The following is a 22837-nucleotide window of genomic DNA, read 5'->3' on the forward strand; positions in this document are numbered from 1 at the left end:
GAGCCACGAGCACTTCCTGCTACTGGCCCTTTAAATACATAGAAGAGACGCCCGCCGGCGCCTAGAGGAGGGCCCTGGAGGAAGACAGGACCATGGATAGTGGCGTCTTATACCGCGCAGGACAGAAAGGAACAGGTAGGCTTTGGGGCGGCCTCCAAGCCGCAGGATGACGTCGGAGCGGCAGTGGCCTACTGCTGTCGCTTAGGAAGACCTCGGTGGCGGCTCCCTGCCGCAAGACAGGTCGGTGGTGGCTCTAGGCCGCAGACAGATGCAGGTGGGCGCGGCCTCCAGGTCGCATGCGGATGGCATTTTGGTGGTGGCCTAGGCAGGTCCGCGAAGATGGAGGCAGGACCTGGCAGTGCGGCGGACCAGGCCGCATGAGCTTCGGCGACTTCCCAGCCGTATGGGGGGTCCCTGCGGCGTTGGAGACAAGCAGCAGCGCAGCGATTCAAGCAGGTAGGTGGAGAGGCCTGCTCGTGGAGAATAGCTCCGTGGGCAGGGATCGTAACATTTCTAATGGCTTTCAGTATCATATTTTTGTTGATGGCTCCCAAATCTACCTCTTTACATCAGAAATTTCAACAGGAATACAATTCCAAATCTCAGCCTGGTAATCTGATATTGCTGCCTGGATCTCCCACTGCCACCTTAAACTCAACATGGCCAAGACAAAACTCTTTATCTTTTCTCCCAAATCCACTTCCTCCTTTCCCCTTTGCCTCTCTCTGTGAATAACACTGTCATCCTCCCTGTCCCTTCAGCCTGTAACCTTGGGGGGTCATGTTCAACTCCTCTCCTTCACTACACACATTCAAAATGTGTTGCTTCTTTTTCTGTATCACCAATATTCATCCCTTCCTTTCTGAACACACTACAAGAGACCCTTATCCACTTTCTCATCAACTCTCGCTTAAGACTACTGCAACCTGCTCCTCACATGTCTTCTATTTTATTTATTTATTTATTTAACAACTTTTAATATACCGACGTTCGTGAGGCACATCACGCCGGTTTACAAGTAACTCAGTTAAAGGAGGAAATTACAATGAACAGGGGGCCGGGGGATGGGAGCAGGCCAGAAAGGGGGGGGGGGGGTAAGGGAGACAGTAGGAAGAAAGGGAAAGATAGGTAGCATGTGAACCATCTGTCTCTCCTACAATCTATCCAGAATTTAGCTGCACAGCTATCCAGAATTTAGCTGCACAGCTTATTTTTGCCAGTGTTGCTATACTCATAACCACTCTTCTCAAGTCACTATATTGACTCCCTCTCGTTTCTGCATATAGTTCAAGCTCCTCTTACTCACCTACAAAAGACAAAGATTGCACATACTTTTTACCAATGGGCTTTGTACCAGTTTTCAAAGTGAAAATATGTATGCATTTTTACTTTGAAACTTACAGGGTTACAAAACACACATGGTCACTTGCATTTTTTTCTGTAGATAGAATTTTACTGGAAAATTATGTGCAAACATATGAAAATGCCATCTGCACGTGTACTTTTTCTCCCCCTAACCAAACAAGCCTCCAAGAATGCTGCAGATCAATGTGGCCAAAAGTACACATGCTGTAAAGTAACAGGTAGCTGATTATCGCAGGTAAAACACTTGAAATCCATTAAATTGCTTTGGAAACTGACCTCTTAATGTGAAATGTTATAATTCATAAACAAGAAGACACAAATGTGATATGGCTGTGATAAGTTAAAGACATATATGCAAATAAATCTAGGTTATTATTTTTATACTGTCACTTTCTCTACACAAAACATTCACAGCTATTGCAAAACATAGTTGAAATAGCACACTGATAAGAAGTGTTCTTCCCACCTCCCGCTGACAAATTCTGGCAGCACAGAGAAATCTATTTTAAATGAAGACTTGGGATTTAATACAGGTAGTAGTAATATAGAGGTAGCCATGACAAAATTTGTTTTACTCTGATTAGTATATTTCTTTAACCTTAAGACTAAATGTGATGGGGGGTCACGTGATGTGGTATAGCTGAACAGACGTGAGTTCGTTTGGCTCCGGGCCCCATCCCCCTGTATCCAACAACATCTACATCCTGAGAACAAGAGACCATTTCTCCTTCAACCAGAGGCAGCAGTACATGTCTATAGATAAGTACATGTTAAAGTCGCAACTTAATATGCCCTTGAGAGGAGTAAAAAAGAAAAAGATAAAAGCAAGGAAGGCTCAGACAAAATGGGGCTGCCAACTAGTCGCAACACGCCGTCGCCTCATAGCAGTGACTCCATGGGCACCCCACCGAAAGAACAATCAAATGATCTTATCATGCAAGTTACAGACACAGTGGTCCAAGCCCTGGATTCGCGATTCACTGATTTAGCGGCACAATTTCAGGAACTCAGAAATACCTTAGAAGACCTCCCCCTGAGAATGGACCATGTGGAGGCGCTGATCATAACTTTAGAAGAAGAAAATGCCGCCTTACTGCAGAAAGTTAAGGCCCAGGAGAAATCGACAACGGAAAGTGCAGATAAGTTGGACAACCTCGAAAATAGAGAGCGGAGAAACAACATCTGAATAGTAGGTCTTCCAGAGTCGCTGGAAGAGCAAAATCTTGGGCCTTTTCTGGAAAAATGGCTCCCAGAGGTTCTGCACCTACCTGATCTTGACGGGAAGTTAAATGTCGATAGGGCTCATCGCTTGGGGCGACGGCAGAATGGTGAAAACCGACCCCGTTTAATAATAGTCCGAATGCTTAATTGGTCACAAAACTAGAAAATCTTACAAGCAGCTCGGGCAAAAAAGGATTTAGTGTACCATTCACACCAAGTTCGCATGTTCCAGGATTTTGATACAGCTCTCCCAGAAGAGGAAGGCATTCAGTCCGCTTTGTATGGACCTTTATCGTCGAAATATACATTTTCAACTGCAAAACCCAGCGACCCTGTGTATTTGGCATGCAGGAACGGTTCATCATTTCACGACTTCAGCCGAGGCGAAATCCTTCGCAGAAGGACTCCCGGGTGAGTGAACTTTTTATTAGCAGTAATAAAAGTCTCCTACCATACTATGAACACTGCGACAGGAGGCTGGATGATTTCATATTGAGCCCCACGTTAGAAGGGACATGTACGGCTGGAAACTTTCTTTTTTAAACATTGGAAAAGAAGAAGGAGAAATGGAATAATCTAGACATATAGATAATGCTTTACTTAGCATTATCGTTTTTGAGGATTTTATTTCTGTTCGCTGCCTCCCGGTTGGAGAGGTTTAAAGTTTCTTGTTCAAAACACAGTGACTTCAAGAGGGCCAACGGGCGCGCGGTCTGTGACTGTTAGTGCCTTTGTATCCCAGAGCATGAGTTTTGCCGGACAGCTACAATGCTCGAGGGCCTATATTCTGGAGCTGGCTACCGATGAAGGGACCAGATGCTGACGACTATCCTCAACCGCCCAGGAACATTACAGCATCTTTGGAACCGATTGTTTTTTTTTTTTTTGGTTTTGTTTTTTTTTAGAGTTAAAGCCGAACCGATCTAGACTGGTTGATCATCAGTTTATTACAGAACTACTTATCCAGGATTGCACTATCTGCAGTTCCCTTGTGGGACTGTTTGGGGTTGGATGGTGCCCCAACACATCCTTTTTCCGTGACTCTTGATCTACCCTGAGGCTTCAGGGAGGTACCTTGGTGATGTATTCTTGGGGAAATAGAGGGGAAGAAAAGGGCGGGGGGATGGGGGTGGGTTGGAAGGGGGTTTATATGCTAGCTCTCATGCTATTTATGCTGTTTGCTGTGCATTGGAATTCTCATATATATATATGGTACTGTCAGGAAGGTCGGTGTTTACAATTAATGTTGGGGGTTGGAGAGTCTAGGCTGGGGGACTCTCGGGCCAGATTTTTGGAAATTACTGTTTTTGTACACCAGTCACATAACTAATGACCTCTTCTAAACTACGGATTGTTAGTTTGAATGTGAACGGGTTGGGTAACCCTATTAAAAAGGCGAAAGTGCTTCGCCATTTATGAAGAATTAAAACTGATATAGCGTGCTTACAGGAGACCCATCTAACTGCTGTTGAAAGTAAAAAATTATGTCGCAAATGGGTGGGGCAGGCTTCTTTTGCGCCAGCTAAGGGCAAAAAAGCTGGAGTGGCCAAATTGATTAATAAGACTATTAATTTTCAATTGTCATTTAAAATACATGATCCAGATGGTCGATACTCCATTCTTGTGGGATGCCTACATGGAAAAGAATACACATTCTGTAATGTTTATGGTCCTAATACACCATCTCCCAATTTCTTCCATCAGCTCAGCGGCCAACTTGTAGGCCTCAGGCAAAGGTGGCTTCTGGTGGCTGGCGATTTCAATACCATTATGGATCCCCAGTTGAATAAATCTCTTATGGCATCTTCCTAGTCAAAAGATTCTTCTCCCACCTGATTAGCAAAATGTTGCAAAAATCTCATTATGGATTATTGGCGCAATTTACACCCGGAGGAAAAAGACTATACTCATGTCTCTAAAGCACACAAGACATTATCGCGTATTGATTATATTTTTGGGGACCAAAAGCTTTTCCCACTGATTCGAGATGCAGGCATTGGCCAAGCCAGTGTTTCGGACCATACAGCCATCTGGGTAGATATACAAATGGGAAGTCAGGCTTCACACTCACAAGGGTGGCGCTTTCCCTCATACATGAAAAACAACTCTGAATTTCAAAAGTACTTGCAGGATAAATGGTCTCTTTTTGCCGCGAACATTGCACAGCATCTCAACCACCCTTTTCTCTTTTGGGACACAAGTAAAGCAGTAATGAGAGGGGAGATAATATCTTATCTCAGATCCCGAAATAAGATCTTGAATTCTAAAATTTTGCAATTAGAAACTGTGAATCGGTTATTTACTCTTTCGGATAGTAGAAAGACTAGGGGACACTCCATGAAGTTAGCATGGGGCACATTTAAAACTAATCGGAGAAAGTTCTTTTTTATTCAACGCACAATTAAACTCTGGAATTTGTTGCCAGAGAATGTGGTTCGTGCAGTTAGTATAGCTATGTTTAAAAAAGGATTGGATAAGTTCTTGGAGGAGAAGCCCATTACCTGCTATTAAGTTCACTTAGAGAATAGCCACTGCCATTAGCAATGGTTACATGGAATAGACTTAGTTTTTGGGTACTTGCCAGGTTCTTATGGCCTGGATTGGCCACTGTTGGAAACAGGATGCTGGGCTTGATGGACCCTTGGTCTGACTCAGTATGGCATTTTCTTATGTTCTTATGTTATGATTTAGCTCAGATCAAAAAACAAATGATTCATAACCCCTTAGCCGAACATATGGCTTACTACCATACCACACTTGGGGAACTACAATCTTACTTACAACAAAGGGCAGCCAAAAGCTTCCAGGCTGCGGAATATAATTTTTTTAAATATGGGAACAAAACTGGAAAACCTTTAGCAACTCTAATTAGAGCCTGACGTAATAGAACCTATATAGAAAAATTAAAGACAGCCCAAGGTAGCTGGGCTACAAGATAAGAGGAAATTGGGGAGATATTGAGATCTTTCTATGCACAATTATATACAGAGGATCGAGTTGGGGCTACAGAGAGGAACAACAGTTTTTTCAACATTTGAATTTACCTCAACTTACGCCCCAACAGCTAACCCTGTTAAACAAACCAATCTCACCGTCTGAGTTAACAGCAGTGATTAAGGCGAGCAAAACGGGCAAGGCTCCAGGGCCTGATGGGCTTTCCTACAGTTATTTTAAAATATTACAAGACCACATTGCTGGACCTTTGTGTAATTTCTTTCAACACGGTCTATCTCATGGTACATTTCCACCAGATTTTAATAAAGCCTACATCTCTATATTAACAAAACTGGGTAAGGATTTATCTCAAGCAGCTTCATACAGACCTATATCTTTATTAAATTGTGATCTCAAATTATTAGCTAATGTGTTAGCATCCCGTATAAGCGCAGATCTCCCCTCCTTAATCTCAAGTCACCAAGTGGGGTTTGTAAAAGGTAGATCGACCAGTTCGCACATAGTAAATCTAATAGGGATGTGAATTGTTTTTTGACGATTTAAAAAATCGTCCGATATATTTTAAATCGTCAAAAATCGTTAGAGGCACGATACACTAGGAATTCCCCCGATTTATCGTCAAAAATCGTAAATCGGGGGAGGGCGGGAAAACCGGCACACTAAAACAACCCTAAAACCCACCCCGACCCTTTAAAATAAATCCCCCACCCTCCCGAACCCCCCCAAAATGTTTTAAATTACCTGGGGTCCAGTGGGGGGGGGGGGGGGGTCCTGGTGTGATCTTCCACTCTCGGGCCACGGCTGCGTTAAAAGAAATGGCGCCGGCGCTACCTTTGTCCTGTCATATGGCAGGGCAAAAGGTAGCGCCGGCGCCATTTTTGTTCCTGTCCCCCAACGTCACGAGCGCAGGAGATCGCTCCTGGACCCCCGCTGGACCCCCAGGGACTTTTGGCCAGCTTGGGGGGGCCTCCTGACCCCCACAAGACTTGCCAAAAGTCCAGCGGTGGTCCGGGAGCGACCTCCTGCACTCGGGCCGTATTGCAAAATGGCGCCGGCCGTATGGCCGTATTGCAAAATGGCGCCGGCCATATGGCTGGTGCCATTTTGCAATACGGCAATACGGCAATACGACCCGAGTGCAGGAGGTCTTGTGGGGGTCAGGAGGCCCCCCCCAAGCTGGCCAAACGATTTTTAAAAAAACAAAACCGCGACGATCAGATTCCCTTCCCCCCCCCCCAGCCAAAATCAATCGTTAAGACGATCGATCACACGATTCACATCTCTAAAATCTAACAACTGCAATGGCCTTCCGTACCTCACATCATTTAGAGTCTATTGCTGTAAGTTTTGATTCGGAAAAGGCCTTTGACAGGGTAGCTTGGCCTTATTTATTCTCAGTTTTGGGTAGATATGGATTCGAGGGCAATGTGCTACGTTACTTATCCCTTCTTTATAATGAGCCCACCTCCCACCTACTGGTTAACGGTTCCATTACCAAATCGTTAACCCCTCAACGGGGGGTTCAGCAGGGATGCCCCTTATCCCCACTTCTATATGTTCTTTCTTTGGACCCACTTTTGAGAGCTATAGCGGAAGACAAAACTATCAAAGGGCTAGACATAGCTCGCACCTCCTTCAAAATAGCGGCATTCACTGATGACTTGCTTCTTTTCCTAACTGATCCACTGCTCTCTTTCCCACCAGTTTTGGCTCACCAAACACGGTTTGGAGCCTTTTCTAGGCTGCAAATAAATAGGGAGAAGTCGGAGGCCAAGTCTGTCTTTGGTCACTTGCGACAGAGTTGGGGCGTGAACTTCCCTCTCCGTTGGTCAGATAACCATCTCAAATATTTAGGGGTTCGGGTTCCTCCAGCTATCCACCAGATTTACCGCTGTAATATTCAGCCCATGCTGAAGAACCTCCAGGAACGATTAAACAGATGGTCCAACTTACCCCTTTCACTTTCTGGAAGGATACAGCTATTCAAAATGAATAAACTTCCATGCTGGTTATATCTATTTCAAATGTTACCGGTGTGGTTGCACAAACGGGATCTTTAAGAACTCCATAGACTCTTTCGAACGTTCATATGGCAAGGACGGAAAGCCAGAAAAGTACTTAGTTATCTTTATGAACCTTTAATAAATGGGGGTTTAGCGTGCCCAGGTTTTAAAAAATATAATCTAATTTGTATGTTGAGACACTTCAAAGACTGGTTTGCTGAGTTTGTTGTTGAGGGGGGATATGATAGAGGTCTTTAAGATCATGAGAGGTCTTGAACGAGTAGATATGACTCGGTTATTTACACTTTTGAATAATAGAAGGACTTGGGGGCATTCCATGAAGTTAGCAAGTAGCACATTTAAGACTAATCGGAGAAATTGTTTTTTCACTCACTGCACAATAAAGCTCTGGAATTTGTTGCCAGAGGATGTGGTTAGTGCAGTTAGTGTAGCTGGGTTCAAAAAAGGTTTGGATAAGTTCTTGGAGGAGAAGTCCATTAACTGCTATTAATCAAGTTGACTTAGGAAATAGCCACTGCTATTAATTGCATCAGTAGCATGAGATCTTATAGTGTTTGGGTAATTGCCAGGTTCTTGTGGCCTGGTTTGGCCTCTATTGGAAACAGGATGCTGGGCTTGATGAACCCAGCATGGCAATTTCTTATGTTCTTATGTTCTATAACACACCTTCGTGCCTGGTTTGAGGAACTAGACCTTACAGGATTAATCCAACTTCCCATGCAACTGATCCCAGCGAAAATGAGACATTTTTAAATCTTAGAGCCCAGTAGATGAGCATGGGATTGCCTAAGAGCCTATAGGTGTATTTTGTGTAAAGTGACAACGTTGCTTACAATCTGCGGCAACCCACAATTTGTTCCAGGAATACAAAACTCCATATTTCGTGGTTGGGCAGACAACAGTCTAAAATTTATAGGACAGTTAATTAATAGTACTACTAGTCATATGTACAGTTTTAAAGACCTACAAGACAAATATGGGTTCAAAGCTCCGAATTTTATGCCTACCTACAAGTTAGGCATTATGTACTATCGCACGGATTATCTGATTTTCACACGGCCCAATCCAGTCTCTTGGAAGCCACCTTGCTTGGCCCCTCACAAGGCAAGCCAAAATGCTCCCACCTTGTGAAAGCTCTAAAGACGCAACTCCTAGCCTATAACCACATGGTCATAATACAGAAATGCGAGAAATATACAACTCTAGGTCTAACGGACTCAGACATTCAGGAATATCTGAAAAGAATACCTAAAATTTCAATAAATTCTGCATTATGTGAACTGCAACTTAAATACATTTGGCAATATTATTATTCTAAGCAACAAGCCTACCATTTAAATATTTGTAACTCTCCGTTATGTTTGAAATGTGAGATCTCGGAAGGGGATTATCTGCACTGTTTCTGGTTTTGCCCTAAAGTTCATGATTTTTGGCTAGCCATAAGAGCCGTAAGTACCAGGATTTTTGTATGTGACATTCCTGACCTCCCACAGATATGGTTATTTGGGAAAATTAACTTTACACAGATGGTCTCCAACAAACACAAAGAGCCTTCTTTGATCTAGCGACTCTAATGGCAAAGCAGACCATATTGTCAGTCTGGCTTTCTGTGGAAGCGCCAGCATATCAACACTGGTTGCATAAGATGCTTAAATTAGCCACCTTCGACTTTATTTTGCTTAAGATAGCTACCATACATAAACAGCACAGCATTAAGAATTTATGGGACCCTTTTTTGAAGCTGTAGTTGGTTGAGATCAAGGCAAAATTCCTTACTCTCCATCCCGCTACATAAGATGATCACGGCCATACTCACATCTGGTTCTTACATTGGACCATGAACATCAGAGCTGGATCTCCCGACACCAAGTATTAACATGTATCCCGAGACGCCATCATGTTCTTTCTTATTTTCCCCGTTCTTTCCTGTTATCCACATTTTCTTTTTCATGCTATTTTTGTTTTTCTCGTTGTGTCAGCTTTACTGGACCTTCCTGATGAGACTATGAGACTATGTTTCTGTTTCTGATTATGTTCAAGGTGATGTTCCATTATTCATTACATTACCTACTGAGAGCTAATAGGGGTGGGTGAGGGTGGCAGGGGGGAGGGAAATCACGATCACAGTGATTACTGATCTAAAGTTCTTGCGTTACATTTCAGGGATTGGTGGAATTTACTTTATCGTATGCTAACCCTTGTATTATCTTTTACCAGTATGCTATAGTTTAATAGTACCTGATTTGCAGTAGCTTGAGCACTTCCCGAGTTTGACTGTGTGTTATTATCGGCATACAGCAACATGTAACGTTTGATTGTTGCAATTTATATTCACTGGTTGTTTCTGTTCTACCTACTGACACTCATATGTAATGCTTGTTTTCTTTACTGTTAACCATGCCAATTTCTAGGTATCTACTGTTTATGAGCAAACATGAGATTTGGAATTTTCAATAAAAAAAATATTAAAAAAAACAAAAACTAAATGTGATAGGACAATGTGGGGTAGATTTTAAAAAAGATCGCGATCGCGTACTTTTGTTCGCACAGCAGGCGCAAACAAAAGTACGCTGGATTTTATAAGATACGCGCATAGCCGCGTGTATCTTATAAAATCCTGGATCGGCGAGCGCAAGGCTGCCGATTTTGGGCAGCCTGCGCGCGCCGCGCAGCCTGCCTCCGTTCCCTCCGAGGCCGCTACGAAATTGGAGCGGCCTCGGAGGGAACTTTCTTTCGCCCTCCCCTCACCTTCCCCTCCCTTCCCCTACCTAACCCACCCCCCCCCGGCCCTATCTAAACCCCCCCCTTACCTTTGTCCCTCGATTTACGCCTGCTAGAAGCAGACGTAAATCTACGCCAGCAGTCCACTGGCGCGCCGTCATCCAACCCGGGGGCTGGTTCGGAGGCCTTGACCACGCCCCCGGGCCCGCCCACGAAACGCTGCGTCATTCGGCCCCACCCCCGACACGCCCCCTTAAAAAAAACCCCGGGACTTACACGTGTCCCGGGGCTCTGCGCGCGCCAGCGGCCTATGCAAAATAGGCGCGCCAGGGCCCTGCTCGCGTAAATCCGGGCGGATTTACACGAGCAGGGCATTTAAAATCCGCCCGTGTGAGTTTAACTCCTTTATAATGACATTATCTTTTGAACTGCATAAAATGACACTACCTCTGCACTAGTTGAAGACAAACTTTGACATGGATATCTAAAGACATTTACACAAATAAGTGAAATCACTCTTTCAGGAATTTTGTTGTCATTTCAGTTCTTTCCTTCTGTTTTACTGCTTGTAAGCAAAATGTCAGGTAGTCTGCTACTGGAATGCATCAGTAAATTCAAAGTTCTTGGCAAAAGGAAAGCCAAGTCTATCTAACTATATATGTACTGGCACACTAAAACCTTTACAAAGTTAGCACAAACCTATTTGGTGCTTTATTAATGGCCTCAGCAAGATTTGCAGGACCTAGAATTCTCCTCCAGTGCTCCACAGCATGCTCTTTCACCAGGGCTAGTGCTAATACTGGTCCACTGAGAATACAAAAGAAAAGCTTTGAATTAACCTTACTTACTAATTGTAAGTAGTGTTGTGTGCTAAAAAATAAATGCTAGAAAGAGAGACAACAAGTCCAGCACAGAACACAAAATATTGTAAGAAAGATGTTATTGCTTTCTTACCTGCAGAAAAACATTTATTTCAGTAAAGACAGCAAAAATGAATTCTATAAAATATAGTATAGATGGTTAAATTATTTGAACATAGACTGGACATAAAGTCAAATTCTCAGTCAAAGAAGCCTTGAAATGAAAGTTTATTAAAAATGGCATTGATTATAAATATGACAAATAAAAATAGCTTTGCAATTACACAGAGATTTCAATGATTATGAAGGACAAAAAAGACACACTCATATTACTAATGCTGTTTTAAGGAAAATTAGTACACAATCTTAACTTATTTTGGTGCTGAAATTAAATTAAGATGTTATGACTATCTGAAGTAATGTTATATAATGTATGGAGATGATCACATGTGTGTTGAAGATCTAAGCACTTCTTTTATTATATAGGCATGGCTCTTCCACAATCTAAAAATATATATTTGAACGATTATTCATAACTCAAATGTTACTCTTTACTAATCGTAAAGTAAACTATACTTTACCAGTCAAAATCTGCAGTAACGTTTTGAACATTCCCACATACAGCGACCTTTGGACTGATGTTAAAAAAGCAAAACTGAATAATTTTCAGCGCAGTTCAGCTGATTATACCATTATACTCAGGACATGAAGACATGGAACATCAGGAAGCCACAAACACAGGAAGCAGATGAGACATGGAGCTCCAACGAAGAACGAAGACCTGATGGAGCGCTGGAAGATGAGACTTCCAGGAGCAAGTAACTCCAATGCAAAGCAAGGCAGAAGTGTGGGAGAAGCTCTTTTATAGGGCTGAGACAGGAAACAGTCATCAGGTGGGGCCCGGGGCATATCCGGCCACGGGCCCTTTAAATCTTGTGAAGAGGCACGGCCCATGCCTTAGGAACAGGAAGCAGGAAGTTGTGCAGGACCATGGCCAGCGGCCATCCTGCTGCTAATGCAGAAGAGCAGGGCGGGGCCGAGGAACAGGCCCAGCATTGTCAGCAGCTTTCAAGCTGCAGAGGGCAGACTGAGGAGTGGCTCCAGCCGCAAGGAAGACCGGGGATTGCAGCCTCCAGGCCGCGGGACAGGCAGAGAGAAGGTAAGAGGCTGCCCATGAGGGCAGGAACACAACATAGACTTTTAGTCTCCTTATGGAAAGTAGTTAGAAGTCAATGTTGAAATCTGTTATCTTTAGGCTGTATTGTGAATTTAAAAAAATTTTGGTTTGAGTATAAATGGTGAAATTGTGACAAACTCGATAGAAATGTATTGTTAACATAGGTATAACACTTTGTGATTTTTATGTTTGTTATGTGAATGTTAAGTAGAGAGTGGATGAATGGTGGGTTGTGATCATTTCCATTTTGTGATTTTAGATTCCAGAAGTTATAGATTTTGGAATGTATACATGTCTGCATATATATGCGATATTTTGTAATTTGTAATATGAATTTTGTATTTTGGAATAAAATGGTATTTTTGTAAAATTATATTTAAAATAATCAATCCTTTATATGGTTATAGAGATTATTGAGGTTAGGAATTATTTGTAAACTCTGATTTAGTATTGTACCTTATATTACACAAAGTTAAACAACATTTTTATGCAATTTTTAATACAAAATTACTATTTATCTGTTGATTTTAACAGACTGAAAGTAATTTAATGAATATAGCATGTGCAAAAGTTTGGACACTCTTCTAGTCAGTACTTTGTAACACTTCCTTTGGCAGAAATAACAGCTGTCAAATGAATTCTGTAGCCAACTAAGTCTTTCTAATCTTGCTTTTGGATTTTTTTCTCACTCTTCCTTGAAAAATTCTTATAGCTCCAGCATATCCTTGCATGCACTCCCCACAGATTTTCATGAATATTCAAGTCTGGGACTATGAAAGCCATTCCAAAATTGTCATCTTTCTTTCCTGTAAGTACTTCATGATTGATTTTGAGGTATGTTTTGTATTGTATTGCTGAAATAGCTTCAATTTCTTCACTGTCTGTAGGATATTAACTTATAGGATAGAGTTTCCCAACTTTTTCAAGCCCAAGGCATGGTTACATTATCAAAAATATTGTACAGGCAGTGTACACATGGGAAACACTTGTATAGCCAAAATAAGAGTTAGGGATGCACTGAAAGACCACCAATCATTTCCAAATTTTAAACAAAGGGGGGGGGGGGGGCAGAGATACACATGAACCTGCCACAATGGACCAGCTCCCTCTATATAGAAATACAAGAGAAGGGAGAAATCAGTGTGGTGCAGGCATCTTGCTGAGTTAGTTACTCTGACTGCTGCATTTGACTGCCAAAGTTCTTTATTTCTGCTGTTCCCAACACTCAAGAGGCTGATGTAATAAGCAGCGCTGAGCCTACCATGGGTTTTTACTTTATCTTTATTTATTTAGTTATTTAATTTCTGCTTTTTGGCACTTCAAAAGTGGATTACATTTAGGTACTGTAGGTATTTCCTTATCACCAGAGGGTTTACAATCTTAAGCCTAGATTCATCAAATTGCTATAAATATAGCAGAAATAGCACCTGCGATTAAAAAAAACAACAACAACAAAAAACTGGGCATGGTTAGGCTAATTTCCTATCTACTGCTTTGCATAGGCAATTTTCGCAAAGCACAGTTGCTTACCTGTAACAGGTATTCTTCTAGTACAGCAGGATGTTAGTCCTCACATGTGGGTGATGTCGTCTGATGGAGCCCGCATGGAAAGCTTTTGTCAAAGTTTCTAGAAGCTTTGACCAGCACACTGAGCATGCTCAGCCTGCTGCTATCCACGCGTCCATGCAAGGTCCCCCTTCAGTCTCGTAACATAGATAAAAATACGAGTGAAAAAATAAAACAACAAACCGGAAGGAGAACCCAACTCCGTGGGGAGGCGAGCGGGATTCCTGAGGACTAACATCCTGCTGTCCTAGAAGAAAACCTCAGGTAAGCAACTGCGCTTTCTCCTAGGACAAGCAGGATGGTAGTCCTCACATGTGGGTGAATACCAAGTTCTAGACTGTCCCTGTTAACAGGAGAGACCAACAGCACCTAAACAAGGTGCCAACGGGCACAACAACTGTGGCGCTGTGGGTTGGTAGGGGACTGTCTGGTTCCCAGAAGAGGCACGAACAGGAAGAGTTGGGTTCATGTTTGGAACAGGTTGAGCAGGACGGATTGACTGAAGGCACTGTCCTGACGCCCATCTTTGACCAAGCAGTAATGAGCCGCAAACGTATGAAGAGAACTCCAGGTTGCGGGTCAGCAAATTTTGACAACAGGGACTGCACGCAAATGAGCCACCACCGTGCCATAGCCCATGTAGAGTGAGCCTTTACTCTGCCGGCTAGTGGAAGGCCTACCTGTGCACAGCAGAAGGCAATGCAATCCGCCAGCCAGTTAGACAAGGTCTGTTTACCCACCGCCGTTCCGAGCCTGTTAGTATCAAAGGACACAAATAGCTATGGCTGGCAGTGCGATCTAAATAGAAAGCCAAGGCCTTTTTGCAGTCCAAGGTATGAAGAGCCCGTTCCCCTGGGTGGGAATGAGGACTTGGAAAGAAGGTAGGTAAAACGATGGACTGATTGAGGTGGAAATCAGTCACAACCTTGGGCAGAAATTTAGGATGCATACGCAAGACCACATAATCGTGGAAGAACCTCGTGTATGGTGGCTATGTAACTAGAGCCTGAAGCTTACTGACTCTATGAGCTGAAGTAATTACCACCAGGAATATAACTTTCCAGGTGAGGAACTTCAGTTTGCAGGATTGCAGCAGCTCAAAGGGAGGGCGCATGAGCCGTGCAAGGATACTGTTGAGGTCCCAGGATACCACAGGAGGCCGAAGAGGGGGCTTCAGCTAGAGGAGGCTCCGCATGAAACGGCCTACTACATGCTGCACCGAAACAGGCGTGCCAGCAACATCCCGATGGTACGCAATGACAGCACTAAGGTGAGCCCTGACCGAGCTGGTTTGAAGCTCGGTCTCGGAGAGGTGCCACAGGTAGTCCAACAGCTGGAGGAGGGTACATGAGAGAGAATCCAAGTCATGCCCCGCACACCAGATGGAAAATCTTTTCCACTTTAAGCTGTAGGACTTCCTGGTGGAAGGCTTCCGAGATGCCACCAATACCTGAGAGACGCAGTCCGAGAGTGCCAAAGGCTGCAGGACTATGCGCTCAATATCCAAGCCATCAGAGCCAACGCCCGGAGGTTCGGGTGGCAAAGGGTGTCCTGATTCTGGGAGATGAGATTGGGTGCCGTCCCCAGCCGCATAGGGGTCTGCACCAACAGGTCCCTGCAGAAGTGGGAACCAGATCTGTTGGAGGCCAAAAGGATGCCACAAGTATCATGATCCCTCTGTCCTGTTGAAGCTTCAGCAATGTCTTCAAGAGGAGAGGAAGAGGCGAGTACACATATAGTAGGCCTCTCCCTCAGTGGAGGGAGAAGGCATCGCAGGCCGGATGCCCGCCCCCTGACAGCAGGGAGCAGACCTTATTCACTTTGTAGTTGTGAGGGGAGGCGAAAAGGTCCACATCCATCATACCCCACCGGCAAAACAGCTCGGTCGCTGCCTCTGGGTTGACTGAACACTCGTGAAGCTGGATGGAGTGGGTAAAGCAGTCTGCCAGTACGTTCAGATGCCCCGGCAGTTACGTGGCTCGCAGGGATATTCCCTGTGACAGGGCCCAGGTCCACACTTGCACCGCCTCCAGACAGAGCAGGAACGAGGCATGCTGCCCTGTTTGTTGATATACCACATCACTACTTGGTTGCCCGTCCGAATCAGGACTTCCTTGCATGACAACTGGTCTCTGAACACCCACAAGGCGTAATGGATCGCCCGAAGTTCCAGGAAGTTTGACAGTGGGCTTCGGAGGCAGTCCACAGACCCTGCATGTGGCTACTGTTCACATGGGATCCCCAGCCCTGAGGAGAGGTTTCGGTGGTGAGGATCACCTGAGATGGAGCAACTTGGAAGGAAAGTCCCCTTTCCAAGTTGGAGAGATCTTCCCACCAGGAAAGACACCCTCGCAGAGGATCCCTGACTGCGACGTGAGTCTCAAGGTCTTGGGAGGCCTGTTGCTTCTGGGACTGCAAGGTCCACTGAGCCCTCCGCATGCACAGACGAGCGAGAGAGGTCACATAGACAGAAGCCATCATGTGGCCTAGCAGACGGAGCAAAAGGCAAGCGGATACCTGCTGGCTATTCTGGACAAGGGTGGCCAGTGAGGCGAGAGTGAGAGCCCCTGTGTCATATCCTGTCTGGCTCCTATGAAGTCCAGCTGGGTAGACGAACAGAGATGAGACTTGGGATATTTGATAACAAACCTTAAAGTCTGCAGCGTCTGCACAGTCAGGGTCAGAGCACTCAGGGCCCCTGCGCATGAATCACTCTTGACCAACCCGTTGTCTAGGTACGGGAAGACATGTACCAACTGATACCTGAGACAGGCTGTCACTATTGTTAGGCATTTGGTGAAAATGCAGGGGGGGGGGGGGGGCTGAAGCCAGCTCGAAGGGCAGCACCCTGTACTGGTAATGGGCCTTCCCCACCACAAAATGGAGGTAAGTCCAGTGGCTGGGGAAAATGGCTATGTGAGCATAAGCCTCTTTCACATCGAGGGAGCAGAGCCAGTCTCCTGATCTGAGGAGTGGAATCAGTGAGCCCAGAGAGACCATCTTGAATTTTTCTCTTGCGAGAAACTTGTTCAGATGCCTGAGGTCGAGGATGGGGCATAAGCTACCATTCCTTTTGGGAACGAGGAAATACCTCGAATAGAACCCTCGGTCTTGCGGATGCGAGGGACCGGTTCTACTGCACATGCTACAAAGAGGGCGGAGAGTTCAGTTTGAAGTACGACCTGCTGGGTGGGTGAACCCCATGATGGACATGGGGAAGAGGCCTCTGGGAGCCAACTGAAGTTTAGAGGGTACCCCTGACGGATGATAGTAAAGACCCAGTGGTCCAACGTGATCTCTTCCCAGTGATACACGAAGCCAAGGAGCCTGCCTCCTACTGGGGGATCCAGCGTTAGGGGTATGGTCAACTGACTTCCGCTCCCTCACCACCAGTCAAAAACCCGTGGCCGGGGCTTGCTGGGGCACCAGTTGGGGCCTAGGCTCTCCCTGTTGGCGAGGGCGGCCCCTGGAGCTGGTGCAAGGCATGCAAGTCCTGGAGGCCAGAGGATAATATTTCCTCTGCCTGTAAAAGGGCTTTTGAGATCCCGGCCTGGAGGACTTCCTGGCCGAGGACGAGGCGTCAGAGGGGCTAGCAGAAAGCTGTTGAAGGGTGTCATGATGGTCCTTCAATTATTCTACTGCATCCTGGACTTTATCCCCGAAGAGATTTTCACCTGTGTAGGGGAGGTTGGCTAGCCTTTCTTGGACTTCAGGATGAAGGTCAGAGGCTCTGAGCCATGCCATTCTCCAGGTGCCGATGCCCACAGCGGCTATGCTGGCCGCAGTCTTGAAGACATTGTAAGTAGAATGCACCACATGCTTTCCAGCCTCTAGATCCAGTAAGACAGTGGCCAAGAGTGCCTCTTGCTATTGTTGAGGCAGGCCCTCGGTGAAGTCCTGGACCCATTTCCAGAGGTTCCGGTTGTACTGGGTCATGTATAGCTGATAGGTGGCGATGCAGACAACCAGCATGGCGCCTTGGAAGACCTTACTGCCCAAAGCATCAAGTTCCCTGTGGTCTTGCCCCGACTAATCTGTGGAGTCATCACCCCAAGAATATTAAGGCCCTTCCTTCTCAATGGGACCAGCCAGCGTGCCATGGGCGAGATCCGTGATGGGTATCAATCCTGGACGCCAACGATTTTGGAGGCCTTGAGGGCACCACGGGAATCGACAGTTCCCCTGAGATCGAGGGGATCGGAGGTCACGGTAGGCCAGAAGGGCCCGGCAAAGCCTCAGGGAACCATGGCCTGGGGAACATGGTACTGGCCGCATCTTCCTCCTCTGAGGACCCAAGAACCGGAATCACCCCGGTGGAAGTCATTGGTGGCCGTTGGAAAACCGAGGGTCCCTTGGGCACCGGTGGTGTTGGAAGAATGCCCAAGAAGACATCCAGTTGCTCTAGAAAGGATGCTAGCATTGATGGCGGATGCTTGGGCACCGGTATGGGGGCCGGTGGAACCGGTATGGGGGCCTGTGGCACCGGCAACTCAACGCTCTGGAGGGCTTTGAGCACAATGGACTGCACCCTGTGGTCCAACTCCTCCTGAAAGCCCGGAGTGGCCAAGACTGAGGGAGGGGCATGAGGCATCACCGACCTTCCTCAGGTCTCTGAGGTGGCACGATGCCCAGCATCAATATCGGTGGGGAAATGCCTAGGAGTACTGGAAGCATCAGAGGATGGGGCTTCCGATGGCCGGTGTTGCTTCGGTGGTGACTCGGCAGTCGCCGATGCCACACCGAGACCGGAGCCGTGCATCGATGGCGACCGGTGGCGATGCTTGCGGAATCTCCCTTGGTCTTTGGCCCGGTCTTTCCCCGGTGCTGAGGAAGCGGAGAATCCCGATGTCCGGGAGAGCGGTGAAATCACTGAGGAGCGATCACTGTTCCCACGATCCTTAGAAGTACTGGCGAGAGGACAGTGAGGGGAAGCATGTTGAGAGGCGCCCCGTGACCTCTTGGCATCAATGGAGCCGACGTAGGCGTAGAAGGAGCAGACTTTGGGGCCCCAAAAAGTTTCTCCGTCTTATTGAGATGTGTCCAATGGCCTTTGGGGGTCATCTGGTCACCCAGATGATACCCACGGACGTTGTGCGAGGCCCCCAAGCAGAGGATGCAAACCTCATGTGGATCTGTGATGGACATGGCCCGCAGACACTGGGGGGCGCTGTTGAAAACCTTCAACACCATGAAAAATCCATGTGGTGACGCCATGTGGTCAATGACCGGCAGTCACTGTGAGGTGAAGAGTCAGGGATCGACCACAAAGTTGGAAAAAAGGCAATAATAACTTACCACACCGAGGAGGCACTGACCGCGAAGGGGGACCCGACGAGGACAACTGGGAAAAACCCGAATCTGCTGAGAAAAATAAGAAAAAATGGAAGAGCTCCACAAACCACGAGACAACTGCACTGCAGAAAAGAAGAGACTGAAGGGGGACCTTGCATGGACGCGTGGATAGCAGCAGGCTGAGCATGCTCAGTGTGCTGGTCAAAGCTTCTAGAAACCTTGACAAAAGTTTTCCATGCTGGGCTCCATTGGATGATGTCACCCACATGTGAGGACTAGAGATGTGAATCGTGTGATCGATCATCTTAACGATCGATTTCGGCTGGGAGGGGGAGGGAATCGGATCGTCGCAGTTTGGGTTTTTTAAATATCGTGTAAATCGTGTAAATCGAAAACCGGCACACTACAACATCCCTAAAACCCACCCCGACCCTTTAAAATAAATCCCCCACCCTCCTGAACCCCCCCAAAATGCCTTAAATTACCTGGGGTCCAGTGGGGGGGAGGGGAAGGGGGAGGGCGGGAAAACCGGCACACTAAAACAACTCTAAAACCCACCCCGACCCTTTAAAATAAATCCCCCACCCTCCCGAACCCCCCCAAAATGCCTTAAATTACCTGGGGTCCAGAGGAAGAGTCCCGGTGTGATCTTTTACTCTCGGACCTCCGATGCGTTGTAGAAATGGCGCCGGCGCTACCTTTGCCTTGTCATATGACAGGTGAAAGGTAGCGCCGGCGCCATTTTGGTTTTTGTCCCCCGACGTCAGGAGTGTAGGAGATCGCTCCCGGACCCCCGCTGGACTTTTGGCCAGCTTGGGGGGGCCTCCTGACCCCCACAAGACTTGCCAAAAGTCCAGCGGGGGTCCGGGAACGACTTCCTGCACGCGAATCATTTTTCCGTACAGAAAAACGATTCGCGGTAGGAGATCGCTCCTGGACCCCCGCTGGACCCCCAGGGACTTTTGGCCAGCTTGGGGGGGCCTCCTGACCCCCACAAGACTTGCCAAAAGTCCAGCGGGGGTCCGGAACGACCTCCTGCAGTCGAATCGTGTTGCCGTACGGCCGGCGCCATTTTCGGCGCCATTTTGCGCAAAATGGCGCCGGCCGTACGGCAACACGATTCGACTGCAGGAGGTCGTTCTGGACCCCCGCTGGACTTTTGGCAAGTCTTGTGGGGGTCAGGAGGCCTCCCCAAGCTGGCCAAAAGTCCCTGGGGGTCCAGCGGGGGTCCGGGAGCGATCTCCTATGCTCCTGCCGTCGGGGGACAAAAAAACAAAATGGCGCCGGCGCTACCTTTGCCCTGTCATATGACAGGTCAAAGGTAGCGCCGGCGCCATTTCTACAACGCATCGGAGGTCCGAGAGTAAAAGATCACACCGGGACCCTTCCTCTGGACCCCAGGTAATTTAAGGCATTTTGGGGGGTTCGGGAGGGTGGGGGATTTATTTTAAAGGGTCGGGGTGGGTTTTAGGGTTGTTTTAGTGTGTTGGTTTTCCCGCCCTCCCCCTTCCCCTCCCCCTCCCCCCGATTTACGATTTTTTGACGATAAATCGGGGGAATTGTTATTGTATCGCGGCTCTAACGATTTTTGACGATTTAAAATATATCGGACGATATTTTAAATCGTCATAAAAACGATTCACATCCCTAGTGAGGACTACCATCCTGCTTGTCCTAGGAAAATACATTATTGCGTCACGTATGTCAGTACTTCGAGTGGGTTGAATTAAAGGAACCTTTTTTGTTAGGTGACATGTGGGTGCTGTTATATTCATCACCCAACTTACTCTGACCTATTTCAGAGGTAACTTTGCAAAACATGTGAAGACATGATAGCATCCTATTCCTAAGGCAGCTTTCAGATTCTCAGCCTTGTCTACTCTGGGTGAGGCATACATTAAAGCTCCCCCCGTTTTGTCCAAACAGCGAAATCTACTTTTCAGAATCCCGAAGGTGCATTCTATGGCACTGCGGGGAGAACATAAGTACTCATTGTACCTCTTCTTCGCCGCCATGTTGGGAATAGCAACGGAGGTGAGAAGCCGGGTCCTGCAACTGTATCCTAAATCTCCTGTGGCAAAGAGAGAAGGGCTGCATCAATCACAGCACCATAACTTTCTGATATTGCTGCCAAGCCAGAGCCTGCTCTAAGACAATAGAAGCTAAGCTCTAGCTAGAGTGAGCCTTTTGCCCAATCAAAGTCCATGGTGCCTTTTTCTGTGATCCTTTAAGAACAGTATAGCACTTGATTATGTTGTGTCAGATCTTCCAGAAATGGAAACCACATCTGGGGTTCCTACCAAATGTGTGCATGTCACTCACTACCAAGCTATCGCTACACGTTGGAAGCATTCTTCTAACACTGAAGCAGTACATGACAGCTGCCACATATGTCACAGCAGCAAAACATCACCTGGTGGTATGCTTGTGCAAGACCCTGGCTGTTCTGTAGTATGTCCTCCAGAAAGACACATTTGTTTGGCCTGACACAGTGAATATGCTAGGCCCTAAATGCACAGCCCACAGCTTGTTATACCAGTGTGATGGTCAAGACAAACTGTGGCTGACATCTTGGCAGATCGATTACTAACAGAGCACACCTGATCTGGGAGACCTTGAGTGTGGATACTAAAATGTTGTGATTAACAAGTGAGATTTCAACTGCTCCAAATGGGAGGATTAGAAAAGCCTATTGTTTAAAGTGAACTCATAGAAAGTGTACAAAGCTTTGTGGCAAGCGCATTGTTTGGGCATCAAACATTAGCAGGCCTCTCCAGATGGAGAGAGCAAGCTGGGCTCTGGCTTGCCGCTTGTAGACCTAACTGTATAAGCCACTTGTCATGTACCCAATGCTGTCACATCCCTCATAGCCCCCTGTATCTGTGCAGTTGACTGGAAAGACATAGCCAGAGAGGAAAGAGAGAAAAATGCATGTATCTTACCTACGAGTTAACTGTCACCATAGAGGCCATACTCAAAATTTTCAAACAGGACAAATTGCCTAAATATAAAGGAATCATGTGCGGCTCTTGGGTACCTGGCCACCATGTTGGAGATGCAGTCGAATGTCACAGATCACTTGCACATTGATGGAGTGGAAGAGCTTTCTGTTGTGTTAGATCTCCCTGCAATGGGGTGGGATGATGGCTACGTGAGTGCAGTCGATAGCTCCCAGAACATTGAGAAAGTTGGCAATGATATAAAAGCCTTTCTTCATTTCCATCAAGTTCTACCTGTAATGAGGGAATGCTATGTAGACACGTACAGCTGTTATGACCTGGCCCAGACAGCGAGGAAAAAGAGGTTTGGGACATTCCCCTGACGACCCCTACTGTTGTTTGAAAGGAGCCAGATGCCATGAAATGCACAGTGGACAATAGTTTGGTGAAGTCTGGTACAGCATGGGACCTTTCCATGACCGGATCCAGATCCTCTCTTGATTTCTTCATATAATTCCAAGATAGCAGGTATCACCTCAGCTCTCAGGCTAACTACATATTCTTCTGGCATGCCCAGCAGTGTGGTTCTTGGAGGAAAGATGTGCTTCCTAAATCTGCACTCTGCCCATCTGTGTGCCAAGTGCTGCTGTGGGCCCCGATGCTCTCCCTGTGGGGCCAGTGGCTGTGGCTCTGGTGAAGGGATTTCCTTAGGAGGGT

General features: G+C 46.5%; 1 protein-coding gene and 1 long non-coding RNA gene across 2 annotated transcripts in view; one reads left to right on the plus strand and one right to left on the minus strand.

The window, feature by feature from the left end:
* NME9 (NME/NM23 family member 9) overlaps positions 1 to 22837 on the minus strand; it is a 316239-nt gene that overhangs the window by 34529 nt on the left and 258873 nt on the right. The window contains exon 13 of the mRNA XM_029606189.1: positions 10986 to 11093. Within this exon, the coding sequence (XP_029462049.1) occupies positions 10986 to 11093 (108 nt within the window). The remainder of the gene's footprint in view (positions 1 to 10985; positions 11094 to 22837) is intronic.
* The window catches only part of LOC115093851, a 70111-nt gene continuing 59372 nt past the window's right edge, over positions 12099 to 22837 (plus strand). Inside the window, exons 1-2 of the long non-coding RNA XR_003857425.1 lie at positions 12099 to 12305; positions 13036 to 13131. This is a non-coding gene — a long non-coding RNA (uncharacterized LOC115093851). The remainder of the gene's footprint in view (positions 12306 to 13035; positions 13132 to 22837) is intronic.

The sequence above is a fragment of the Rhinatrema bivittatum genome, chromosome 6, assembly GCF_901001135.1.
Source record: "Rhinatrema bivittatum chromosome 6, aRhiBiv1.1, whole genome shotgun sequence".
Classification (NCBI taxonomy): Eukaryota; Metazoa; Chordata; class Amphibia; order Gymnophiona; family Rhinatrematidae; genus Rhinatrema; species Rhinatrema bivittatum.